Source organism: Myripristis murdjan, chromosome 17 (genome assembly GCF_902150065.1).
Source record: "Myripristis murdjan chromosome 17, fMyrMur1.1, whole genome shotgun sequence".
NCBI classification, from domain to species: Eukaryota; Metazoa; Chordata; class Actinopteri; order Holocentriformes; family Holocentridae; genus Myripristis; species Myripristis murdjan.
In genome coordinates, this window is record NC_043996.1 from 22,649,952 (window position 1) to 22,663,433 (window position 13,482).

The 13,482-nt window shown below is 40.0% G+C and overlaps 1 protein-coding gene across 1 annotated transcript in view; it reads right to left on the reverse strand.

Moving 5' to 3' along the window:
* The window catches only part of pth1r (parathyroid hormone 1 receptor), a 50,998-nt gene that overhangs the window by 5,199 nt on the left and 32,317 nt on the right, over positions 1–13,482 (reverse strand). Inside the window, exons 3-6 of the mRNA XM_030074070.1 lie at positions 9,640–9,750; positions 9,107–9,231; positions 4,925–5,019; positions 2,609–2,795 (exon numbers count right to left, since the gene is read on the reverse strand). Coding sequence (XP_029929930.1) covers positions 2,609–2,795; positions 4,925–5,019; positions 9,107–9,231; positions 9,640–9,750 — 518 coding nt within the window. The remainder of the gene's footprint in view (positions 1–2,608; positions 2,796–4,924; positions 5,020–9,106; positions 9,232–9,639; positions 9,751–13,482) is intronic.

Below are 13,482 nucleotides of genomic sequence, written 5' to 3' on the forward strand. Positions count from 1 at the left end.
AACAAGTGACGTGAGGGAGATTAAACCAAGGACAAACCAGGAGAGAGAGAGCGAGAGTGTCCAGTGCGGTCTGATTACAACATACACAAAATTTAGTGTATTGATATGCCAGAATTTTTCAATTTTGTAATTTCACTGGGCAGTTTATTAGGGTCGCTTTGCCTTTCCTTGTCCTACTGAGAAAACGGTGCATCCATATTTGATGCTGTTTCTCATTTACCCCGCTGGTCTTCTGCCATGTTCACATCATAGAAGAAGCAGAAACAAGCAGAAGAAAGGGATTTTAAGGACTAAAATGGAAACAAGCTCCTGGGCTTTCCTGTGTTTTGACAAAGGCTTCATGTATTATTTATCAGTGCAATGAAGAATTTCAATCAATCAACCAAATAATCAAACCATCCGCTTAAAAGCATTCAGGTGTGGAGCTCATTGAACACATCCACATGTGAAGTCATTTACAGATTACATAGAGTGAATATAACCGATAATCTTGTTTTTTTATTACCTGGGAATGGACTGCCCAGGTCTGCTGCTTGTGTTGACATGTTGCCACAATTTCCAGAGTCCTTTTTCCCCGTCAGTAGCTCGTATTTATAATAAATCTAAAATGTCAAGAATGCAGCACTAGAGCACTTGAACGCTCTTGTTGCCAACAAGCAAAAGTGAAAATAACATATCTAATAGTGCAATATACTCATGTTTCAGGCCATGAATAATTGGAAAGTTGAATGTTGGCAGGCCTCATTGTAGTGCGAGTGTTATTGTGTTGAGAGGGCAAGTTTTAATCGATTTTAGGCTTGGATTATTTGAGTTTCCCTGTGGCTGCTTTGGACTGCGTTGGAGAGTCATTCCCTGTTAACTGAAAGATAAGTAGCTCCATGCCGGACTAACTGAGGCAATTTTGATCACCACCAATCATCATAATGGCAAAAACAAGGCCCAGGTTGTAAATAAGCATTATTATCAATTAACTGTGTGTTTTCAGAGGCATGCTATGCTGGATTTTACCTTTTAAACTATATTTTAAATGACCACACTCTATCACCACATCGCTGGACTGGTGATCTATGAAAACACTCCTCCTATCTGCCCGCTCTCCCTCTGTTTGTTGTGTTTGGGACATTTCGGGGTGGTAACTTTTTTCTGTCGATCTGTGTGGGGGCCTGGGGAACATTCAATACCTAAACACTGTTATTTATTGTTTCTAATATTCAATATAAATGATGCCACGCTGATTTGTGTTTTCAGACGTCACAGACCTCACATGGGTGCTCAGAGAAGAATCTCATGTTTATAACTGAGTATTATTATTATTAAATATTAGTTGGCCGGTCAAATGGATTTTTTTTTTTTTTTTTCTATTTGAAAGTAGGAATTTTCCCGATCCCCAGTTGCCTTAAATGTAGCATACCTCAGGACTAAGGCTAAGGTGTCAAGAAAAAATTATGATTGTACAAATTGTAAAAATATCACATTTCATTGGGTCATAGTCATTTGATGAACTGGCAACGTGCCTAGATGCCTAACTTCCACCAGTGCATGCTGGGACATCTCCACCCTCCTAATTAGTGACCCTAATAAGGGATAAACCAGCACGGAAAATGAATGGAATGGATGTTGGGTAATGTGGAAAACATGCGTCAAACCCTGCATAGTACTGAATACCTTAAATGTGCCTTTTTTATCACTGCATTTGAATGATGTGAACACTGCAACAAGGAGGATGTTTGCTAATCCAACTAATTTAATTTCGCCACCACCCCCTTAAAGATTAACTCCACACTGCTATTCATCTCCAGCTGGTGTTGCTGTTCAGCCCCGAGCAAAGAGATAATACCGATGACCACTGGAGTCAATTCCTCTTGGCACTCCATTCTCCACATTCTGATAACTGGCCTGGCCATTGACATTTCACCGCTAATTAGTTTGTGGTGTAAAACACACTTTCCTGTCAATGTGCCATGTCTGTCACTTCAGTGAGCAGCTTTCAGTAAAGAGTCCTGTGCAGCTTACTGGGTAGAGCATGGCGCTCATATCTGTACACTCCCTGTACTGTAAAAAAGTAAATATATTTTTGTTTGCACTTTAAAGCATCTAGAGCTTGGGCACCCAGTTTTTACCTTCAATTAAACCATAAAAAGGGAAGCTCGGTAGGTTTTACAGCCACAGATTCCCTAGTAAAAGCCTGGCATGATGATAAAAATATCTGCTCCAGGAAACTGGAAACACTGGGTGAGAGTTTGACAGCTCTCTCTTAGGAAGTGAGAAGGTGTAGGCTCAACTACACAAAGTCAAAGTGCCTGTGTGTGTATTGCACTCAAATAAAGGTCATTCCTATTTTGATTCTGTACGGAGAAAAACCGTCATATCCTGCGTCATGGATATGGCCAGTTTAAAAATGAATGCAAGGGCAATTATAAGATACAATGATACAGTATAAAATCAAGCACAGGATGTATTTTCAACAATAAAGAGTATATCTCTTGATTGGGAGTTTAACTCTTTCCATAAGTCATATAGGGCTTTTGTTATAGAAGAAGCTTTTTGTAATACAATGCTTAGTGATGTAAACTGTGGTATACGTGTATAGCTGTATTGCTGCACTTACAAACTGTGTTTTGCTGGCTGGCGGAGCCTCAGTGATGGACTTGAGATCTTCCACGCTGACTCTCTCCATGTCCTCCAAGGCCGAGCCGGAGTAGAGCACCACGTCTTTCACAAAAATACTTATAGCTCTTAGCATGAAGGACACAAAGAGGTGCATGTGGATGTAGTTCCTGGTGCAGTGTAAGCGCCTGGAGGGCAAATAAACGAGGAAAAAAGTCAAGAGACAGATTTGGTGGAGAAAAAAAAAAAAAAGAAAAATCAAGCATTATTTTATCCCAGAAAAATACACACTCTACACGTATCAGTGACTTGTAAATGAAATGAAACTGAACCTAATAAAAAAAAATACACCAGCAGCTATGAATGTCCTAAGGATCAAGCTGTTCCTTAGTTTTGAGCTACACTAATGCGAGGGCACACACACACACACACACACACACACACACACACACACACACACGCACACCTTCATGTAAATGTGCCTGAGTATTTTCACACGTATGAACAATACTCATCCTAATTAGACCCAGCTGATTTCCACGCTGACTGTAACACATTCTTGAGATTTAGGGGCTAGAAAAGCACAAATATTGAATTGCTTGGCTCAAAGTGAGCTGTAAAAACAAAATTGCAAGCATGTGTGGAGAGGTTCCATGAGCGTGTGAGTTTCCCTCCAGACAAGCAAAAGTTTATCTGTCAAAAAAATTCCTCCAAAACATCCTGTCTTCTCATTTACGGCGGGGCGTGTCTTGGAGGTCATGCTGCAGCAGTGGAATCAACTTACTGGATCAATAGTAGCACAGATCATATCATATAACAACAGCTAACAATGATGTTTATACAGACGGAATATTTTTAGCACAAAAATAAATCTTTTTTTTCTATTGCCAACTTGAACTAGAATACCCTGAAGTCTAATAAAAATAAAAAAAAATAACATCTTTAATAATTCATGAATTTTGAAGGGAGCCTTTAGCGATCCATAAGCATTCAATTTATTATTTGTTTCTCTATAGCCTCATTAAGGAGCTGTATATTTGACAAGCCGTCCTTTGAGAGCTATTGATTTGGAAGTGGTGGGCTAAAACCAATCTAGCCACCGGTTCCCTAGTGGAAAAAAAGGAACACAACTGCTAATGTGAAGTATCCCCTTTCTGTGCCTGAAAAACATTTATGAACTCTGCTGTCTAAAAGCTGACATGTTGAAGGGGAGACATGGCTAGAGTGCTTTCGGAGCACAGAGCCAGAATGTCAGACGGGCCCCTGGGATAACTTATTAAAGTCATTTGGCCCATAGATTTCCTGGTGCCAGTTTGGAGCTTTCCTCAGGCCCAGCTCCTTCTGAGTGCCTGCCTGTACGGTAAGTCACGCCGGTGGGAGCGTTGGTAAACAACGCCTTCACACCGATTCCTGATACTCCCTATGCTCAAAAAAATGAGCAAATAATGAAAAGTCTCCCCTGCATTAATCAGTGAAGGAAAAAAAAAAAAAAACTATCACAACTGCTGCCACACAAAAAATGAATTCAGCCGTATTTCTGAGCATTTTCTTTCACTTCAACACAGCTCCAAGTGAGCCTTTTTCTTGTTATAAGTCAAGAAAACAAGGCAGACGAGACAGAAATACCTCTAGAAATATTTTACACTTACAGAAGTACAACTGTTCACTCAAGCTGCATTTTATTTTCTAGTTCTCTATTCCTTCAATGGACCTTTGATCCGCTTTTCACATTTGAACTGAGAGCCTCAGATTGGAAGGAAACACTTCACAAGCGCTTGTAATCATTTGCAAAGTTGGCAGAATTGCAATGAGGTTTTGTTGTGGATCTAGGAAGCCTGAAATTGTGATGAAAAAAAAAAAAAAAAAAACAACAACAAACAAACAAAGAAACTAAATGTCAGAAAATGGAGCAGCAGATACTGCATGCCTGGAGGCAGGCTCCTTTAAAGGTAGTCATATCTTATCCTGTTAAAAGTCACATGAAAACGTCAAAGGTGATGTTTGATAAAACATTTTGCATGTGTCATCTTATTGCATGGCGCAGAATTCATTTGCATGTTGTTACACTGTCATTGCAACATGCTCCATGCTTTACATTAGTATTCCCTTTACAGAAATTCACTGACATAATTAGACATGGATGGTTCATCACATCATAAAATGTACGATAATATACACCATAACATAGACTGGATGTTTCCATCTCCTCTGCAGTGACTCTAACCTTAATTTCTGACCCCGGGTCTAAATCCCCCTCTTGGGAATGACTGTGGTTGGAAAGATTGATTGAAAAATTCCAGCAACAACATCAACTCACCGGAAATATCCCAAGATGACCACAGCCACCATAAGTGATCCCAGAGAGATGGAGTAACCCACTGTGTAGATGAGATACAGACGGTCAAAGACCTCCTGTTGGAAAAGGATTATTTGAAATGCTGTGAGCAGTAAACCCTTGCATGTACATAAAAACAAGGCAACCTCCACCAAGCCAGCGAGGACGACAGCACATCCCCTCCTTTGGTGATTTTTGTGAATGGTGTCTGGTCAATACGATAAGATATGCACAGACAAAAAAAAAAAAAAAAAATCCTGATTTATTGTATGAATTACATGCCACATTGCATTCACAATTCCTGCTTGCCTAGAAGAGATTTTTTTTTGTGACAAATACTGTGACTATTGCAGCAGTACCGCAGGACAGATGCATGATAGGGAATGTCAGCTTTGTGTGGCAGCTGACAGCACATGTAGAGAAAGGCAGGAATAGATAAGCCAGTGGCCCTCGGCATGAAACTACTGGACCAAAACTTTAAAAACTTCCAGTTCTTTCATTGGCTGATACATATTGCTGTCGCAAGTGAATAACAAGCAATCGTGGTGTTAGCTATTATAAGTGGAGCTGATAAGTCTGTCTGAGTGCAAATCATTTTTGACAGATTTACACATACTGCAGCAGTGTGGATGTTCAACAGTTCAGTGTTTAATCAGTAAATACTGGAAATACCTACAGCGAATCACTCAAAGAAATTCAATCGCCATATCTACAAGAATAAATGAGGTCGGTGAGAAATTGGGGTGGCAGTGGCGACATTTAAACTGTATAAAACCACAGGCTGTTCATGTTTACAATGTTCAGGTCTCATATACCCATATTAAATTAAATGTAATATGATGAAAATATAATTAAAAACTTGAGTGACTCCCATCTGAATCCTGTCAGGCTCTTGACAGGCGCTCTATAGAGACTGTCAGCAGATACATCAGTAGCTGTTCATTGAACTGCATCTATTAGATATGAGGTTTAGATAATAAGGAAAGACTCAAATTATTTCATTAGTTTGTGCAAGAATCATTTCAACACACGTATAGGTCTTTTTTTTTAGGTTTAATTAATTGCTTCAGTTACCTCTGTTATTTACTATATTCTCAGTGGTGTTGCAGACTGTCTTACGGTGCTCTAGATGTAAAGCTGTTTTCTTAACTTCTATGAAAGGGAGGAAAACAAGTATTTTCATCTGAGTAATGTCATACATCACAGTGTGCACACTACCTCAATGCTTTTGTCAAAAAATATATACTTTTTACTCTATAGTTATATTATGTTACTGTACCAAAATAAAAGTATCCCTCAGAAAATAGTGACATTTTTGTCACATCTATCAGTCTAAGCTGGTATTGAAATCTTAATACATTTAAAATGATGAAATACAAGGCAATGTTAAACCATCCACATTACATGGACGCAGCATGCATATGAAAATGATTGTGGCTAATGTAAACTATCAGTAGACACTAGACATTAGAGTGGCGCTGTCCTGCAGTAGCAGCTCAAGAAAGTGCACGTTCAAATTTTGTTGACTCAGCAACACCAGACAAGCGGTTTGATTCATATTTCTCCACAAAGAACATGGAGCATGTTATAGAAACTAAACACCATGTTGCAAACACAGAACATATAGTACAGATATGTTTTTACAATGTACTCTCTTCACCACTGGGAGCTATTCTTACTTTCAATTGGCTAAGGCTAAGGCTAAGGCTAAAAATAAAAACATAAGGGGGGAAATCTGCAGACATCAGCACTTGATTGGCTTTTTTTTTTTTTTTTTTTTTTTGAAAACCTAGCTTCAAAAGCAACCACTGCCTTTGACAAGGCTTTGCCACTTGGTGACAGAAGTGTGTCAGGCAACCAGAAGTTTCCAATAGAAACAGCTTTTGACTTGGGTGATGGGGCTGAGAGAGGCTGGGTGGGGCTGTTTGGGCTTCCAGTGGTGAGATTACAGCAGCTCGCAGGCAGCCAGAGGACAAAGTAAGGAGAGCCACTAACCAGCAGGCACACTGGAGGGGCCAAGAGCCCAGCGTGATGTAACTAGACACTGCACTGCTGTTATCATTTAGCATCAGGATCCTGTGCCAAAGAATGGGTCTGTAAGTTGTGGTGGTGGCGCTCGGTGCTGCAGTTGTGTGCTGCAACGCGGTTTCATTTGTGCGTATGCGTTTGCCATTAGCTGCTGCGACCGCTCCTGGGAGCCCATCAACATAAACATTTGAAGTCAGTAAGAAATTGAAGGGTGTCGTGATGAGGTTATGCCCACATCCTCTGCACCGAGACCCACATTTGAGCGTGGAGAAAGGCGAACGCATGTGAGTCAGCCAACGCTGCATAGCATTTTATGGCAAAAATGCAGTACTATTGAAATCCAAGCCTATTAGAAAATAATGGACATACTGAAGTTTTTTTATAGGAGGCTCAGTGCATTCCATTCCACAGCCTTCCTTGGGGGAAGGCTGTGTTCTTTCTGTATGAGGCGATTCCTTATCAGCGACGGATTGCTGTGCCACCTAATCACCAGAGATATTATAGTTTGTCATTTTTGATTACTGTTTTATTTCATTTTTAATTTTTGTTTTCAATTCATTTAGTTTCAGTCTGTTTCCAGAATGAGTTTGCAAGTTTCAGGTTAGTTTTTATTGTTTAAAAATGTTTTGTTTTAGTTACATTTTCATTACTTTCAGTATTAGTTTTAGTTTTTTTTTGTTTTTTTTTTAATTGTAATATGTTTTTTTTTTTTTTTGTCAGAATAGATATTCCAATACAAACCCTTTGTGAAGGCAGTGGACTCACAGTCATACAGACATCTCAGTCTCAGTAAACATCAGCACCAACGCCTCCTCATGCTGTTGTGGTGACGCACTGGACCAAAGTGACCAAACCTAAAACTAAAGACATTTTCTTCATATTTTTATTTTATTTTAGTTCGTTTTGTGAGTGCGCAGTATCGTTTTTTTTTTTTTTCAAGTCTAGTTTTTATTTTTACTCCAGTTAACTAAAATGTTTTTTTTCCCCACACCTAGTTTTAGTTTAGTTTTAGTTAACTAGAATAACCTTGCGTATCACAGAGCATGTCATTTGTAACCAGTGGCAACTGAATGTGAACTAGAGAACTGTGGGATAATGGGTGCTATCAGTTATATATAAGTTTAATCATTTTCCTATATATAAATGAATATATTTCTTTTTCTTTTCTTTTCTTTTGTTCACTTCATACACAGTTTAACCAATTTGTTATAGCGAGAAAGCAAGCAAGACCTACTATAACATTTCAAAAAATATCTGCGGCAGTAGCCACCCAAAATGCCAGCGAGAGGTAAGTGTTCAGCCCTCAGATCTGAAGGAGGTGATGAAGAGAAGCTTTTTATTTCACTTTTGTGTTTTGATTTGTCACCTTCTGCACACCAACAAGATTTCCCACCAGCCAATACAAACAAACACCAGAAATAAATCTGGGCAAAGGCGACTACAGTGTCTCAATTGGGTGTGTGTGGGTATAGGAGTGGGGTCGGGGTTCTCTGTTCCATCCCCAATTACATAAAATGGGTGTTAATAAAAATCTTGCTTTGTGCAGCTCTAGGCAGCTAGATTTTCTGATTTCAGAGTTTTCAGTTTGATCCGAACCAAAATCACAGGTGTGAAACCTCTGCCAAACCTCGGCCCAACGAAAAACAAGCTGCTCTCGGTCCGGATCAAACTGAACCATGGTTCGGTTCACTTCTAGTGTGAAGACATTTTTTGGATGGTTTGGATGTAGGTACATCACGTAAAGTGTGCTTGCATGATTGCAATATGAAACTAAAACTAACCAGATCAAAATATCACAAAAACATGACACCTTGGTTTGGATTTCTAGGTGTGAAAATGCCCTTATTTAACTGTGCACCTTCCACATTGCCATTTATGAATATATAGATCCCATCATCATCTCATCATCTCATGAAAGATGTCTCAAGTACATTACTCAGAAGGCATTTGTTAAATCTGTGCTACAAATAAAACGCTTGGGCAGCCTAAATGAGAGTAGCATCAAAAGTGTTGCAATTATCTCTAGTAACACATGCACAAAGGCTATTGTGTTGTTCAGGATCGTTGTGGTTGGAGGCGCTGTCAGAATTTGCATGGTTTGCCTGTGCATATAAACAAACATAACAAGAATCTCACCTTTTCATGGTTCTGGTTGTAATGGGAGAGGAATTTTGCACATTCACTGTAATTGGCCCAGGTCTTGTTGTTGCTTGCGGCCAGCTCCCATGTCCCGTTGTTGTCACAGCGACGGTATGCTAGTCCTGGATATCAAACAGAACCGAGTCTATTGTAAAATAAAGATTTCGCCACCTCCTTCCCAGACAGCCATATAATTAAAACAGACTGTGGAGGCTTTAGGTATGAATAACAGCACTGCAGATGACAAGAAATGGAAATTATACGTTGTAAACATGCTGCTAATTAACTAGTTAGAAAGCTTAGCCTAAATATTCCATTATCTGCTATCATATCAAATCATTTCTATGCAATTAGATCTGCAGCAGCAATGTTGTCTGTTATCTTAAAAAATGGCACAGACAGTCTTGTGATGTGCAGTTCACTGTTTTACAATGCAGCACCAGCCATGCAGCTGGAGGGCCGGTACTCTTACAAGAACTGAAAGTGAGCCTCAGGGTCACAAACGCTGACAGGCGCAGGGTCGCTCTTACCTTTATGGTTGAAGTCATAGATGTATTCTGGACATGCAGTGGAGACGAGCTTTCCCGGAGCGCCCTCAGGCCAGCAAACGATGCCGTCCCACTCTGGTGAGCAGAAACCATCTGCAGAAACAAAAGCATTGGTGACATTTAAACACAAAGCCTTGCACGTTGCACCGCCTCAGTCTCAGCCTCCAACGTGGCTACAGGCACGGCCACAGGTATGTCCTCTGCTGTCCTTTGAAAAGCACGGCAGAGGCATGAACTTTATACACAGTGCAAATTAACACCACACAGCAGCCTTTTAATATCCAAAAAGTCTGGCAGACAATAAATTAGATGCAATACCTCCTTTAAGGCTTTCATTAAATTAAATTAAATTAAGTTAAATTAAATTAAAATGAAATGAAATGAAATAAAATGAAATAAAATTTAAGAAACAAGATAACACCAGTCACCCAGAAAACAGAGCTCATACATATTTGGTCTTTGCACAACCCACATGGCTACTCACCATTCATTATGATATAATTCAATCTTGATAGTCATGAAATCCCCATCATGCCACTGACAATTTGTCCATTGAATTGTTTATTAGTCCCTTGTTTCTGGCTGCAGTGGCCTCTTCACTGACTGTTATGTGTGCGAAAGCGTTTCTGTGAGCAACTGAAGGTATAAGATTTCCCTCGCAGCACTCAAACACTTAAAATATAGAGCTACTTTGTGTTCAATCCATACTGTTTTTTTTCTGCTGTAGGAAATTGGTTTCAATATGGATCTTATTTGCAAGATTCCATGCAAAGATTGAGAAAACAACGCTGACCGCAGCGCAGTATCCTGACTCACGAAGGAGAAATAAAGGTATTATGTTACAAAGCGTGTTTCCCCCACAATAGCACATAAAGGATAGCAGTTTTCAGCTTCAATCAAATCCGACTGCCATTATCCTATCCTCAGTAGAATGTGTCAAGTACGGGATTTTCAGGATTTCAGGGACATTAGTTGATGAGAGGAAAATGAATAAAATGTTAACATGTTCATATTCAACTTCACGCTTTGTTTCAGCGCATTGAGGATGAAGCTGTTCAGGAATCCAGTGTGAACTTTCTCCATGTTCTACTCCTCACTTCCTCGGCATATCTACGACACAGCCGACTGTGTGCTCTTTCTGACGATCACAAAAACTCACGTCATCTATTTTTGGTGGTGAGTGCACAACATGAGACTTCCAGAGATGCATCTACGCCTCTTTCAGACAAAGAGCTGCAGGTTCAGAGGGAAAAATCCTGTTTCGGAGCAGAAAGCCCCTTAATTGTCAGCTAAACCACGGACCTCAGCCCTCCGATAGTGGGAGCAAAGTCCCTTTCCAGATTCCTGGCAAAGGCCGCTCTTATGGCTTGGCATTTATTTGTATTATTGAAAACATCTGCCCCATTTTGACCACTAATAAGTAGCTACGGATAAAACTAAAAGTATGCTCTCTTTGCTGTAGATCTATTATTTTCTCATTCCTGTAATCAAAGTTACAAAGAAACATCTGAAGCAATGACGACATGCTTTTTATTTGCCTTCAAAATGGCCTGTCACTTGGAGCACATAATTAAAGAGTAGACTGAGTGGAGCTGACTGATTCTTACAGATCTCTGGTGGGAGAAAAACAGCGTCTAGTTTTGTAAAATCACACTGACCACACATCCTGGGAGTAAAAGTAAAATGGCTGTTCGCTTTTGCCATCGCTTTTATTACCACAGGACCACCTACTAACAGGCTTAAATTAAACACTGAACATACATATATAATTTCCTGTAAATTCCACGACCATGATTTAAATATAAACGTGACTATGGGGGACTTTGGTATTAGTGATGTAATTGAGGTTTTTAATAAGGTTTTCTTTTCCCCCCAACTCATTTGATTCAGAGCTGCAGATGTCAAAACACATATCGCACTGACTCCTGATATATGCAACCTTTTATAATGATTGCTGATGTTATTCTACACCAAGACCACAAGTTTGAATGCTGAGCTATTTTCACACTGCAAGGTCTGGGGCCTTGAACCCACATCCCTCCACTGTCCTCTCCAGGCAAACCTCAGTGTTTCCCTCAATGAAAACCTTGTCTCAGCCATGTAATGGAGACTTTTGTGTATTTAAAGCACAAATGAGAAATAAAAACAAATAGATGGGACTTCTCCATGAAGGGTTGCAGCAGAACCAAACCAGGGGTTCGGTCTTGTACCAGGTTGGACCTCATCCTGTCTAAAAATACCTAGAAAAGCAAGATCAATTCATTTCCCTCAGCTAATTCTACATTACACAGTGCAAACAAGATAAAGTTAATTAAGTTAAGTTAAATTCACTCCACATCACCCCACATCTCTAATAATAGGTAAGCTAACCACTAGTTTACAGTGGCAGGAAAAAAAAAAGACTCTCGGGTGGTCAAGCAGGGCGCAGAGCAAGAAAAATATGGATGAAAAGGCAAAGTCCGCAAAAATGCACCCCAGTTGCTATTCTGTGAGTTTGACTCAGCCTACAGATTCAAGGTCTCACCACAATAAGAGCCCAAAATGAATCCGTTTCCAAATAAAACCGGCATATTCTTGTCCAAAGCCAGTTGCAACTACAATAGCAAATCCTGTCCAAATCTTTGCGGCCACTTCAAAGAAAGCACTAATCTGGATCATCAGGAGGCTGGCTAAAGTAACACTCTATGGAGCTATGTCTCCAATCTCGAACGGGGAATCTGAGAAGTATTGCAACATCACAGCAAGCCGCTAATCAGGTTTTAAACGATTTCCGAATTACTTAATTAGCAACAAACAACCAGAGAGAGCTCAAATTTAAATGAAGTGAATTAAAAGCCACTCAAGTGCCATTAAATGAAAATCTGAAATCAAGCACATGAAATGAGCCCTTGCAGTATGTGCTTTTCCAGGCATAAAAGCACACCAGGGACTCTCTCTCTTTATTAAGGTAATATGTTTATCCTCATTTCTTCAGCTGCACTGTGATTTAAAAGACATGTGCAACCTTCCGAAAGAGGTCAGAAAACAGCCATCACAGAAAGGCTAAGTCACATCCGTTCTGCTGGCATCATCGGGTATGCAGGTCAGCAACACTGTACCCCCAAAACAGGCCCTAGGGCAAACAGCATCTCGCAGGAACCCCCTCCAACATGATCCCCCTATGGGCACGTTGGGAATCTCTCATGAAGAAGCAGCTAGACCCCGTGTCAACATCTTTCAAATGCAAGGAGGAGAGCAACATGTATCCGCTCAGCCAGCCACGGAGGTGTATGCAACCCGCTGTGAGGAGCAATGGCAGCAATGGCACCGAGCCACAATTTCATGCTTTGGGATTACAGTTCAACATTACTTCCATGAGACCCTGCAGAACTATAAAATGCTAGATACTGCAGACAGATTAGAAAGGGAGATAGATTAAGGGGGTAAATAAAAGATTAGATCTGGGCAATATATCAAAATTATATCGATATCATAACATCATGGCTCTCCGGTGAAACCCTTGTATCTCCAATTTTGGTGATTTTCACATTTTACATGCCCTTCTGTGGGTTCAGAAAGTTCTACAAACCTCGAGTTAGGAAACCTTGACAAAACTAATTACAGAACTAATTACTGAAAAATATACAGTCCTTTATAACTATAGAGACAAGACTGTTTTCCTTAGCTTCTGAAAATTTGATATTATGGAGAAACAAGGCTTTGGTTGGACAGCAGCAATGTGAGACTACTGTCTGAGATTTTGGATATTGTTACAATATGATAAGGCAGTGAGTGTGTTAAAGGCTGCATGACAGGAAACATGCACTCATTTGCCTTCTTGTAGCT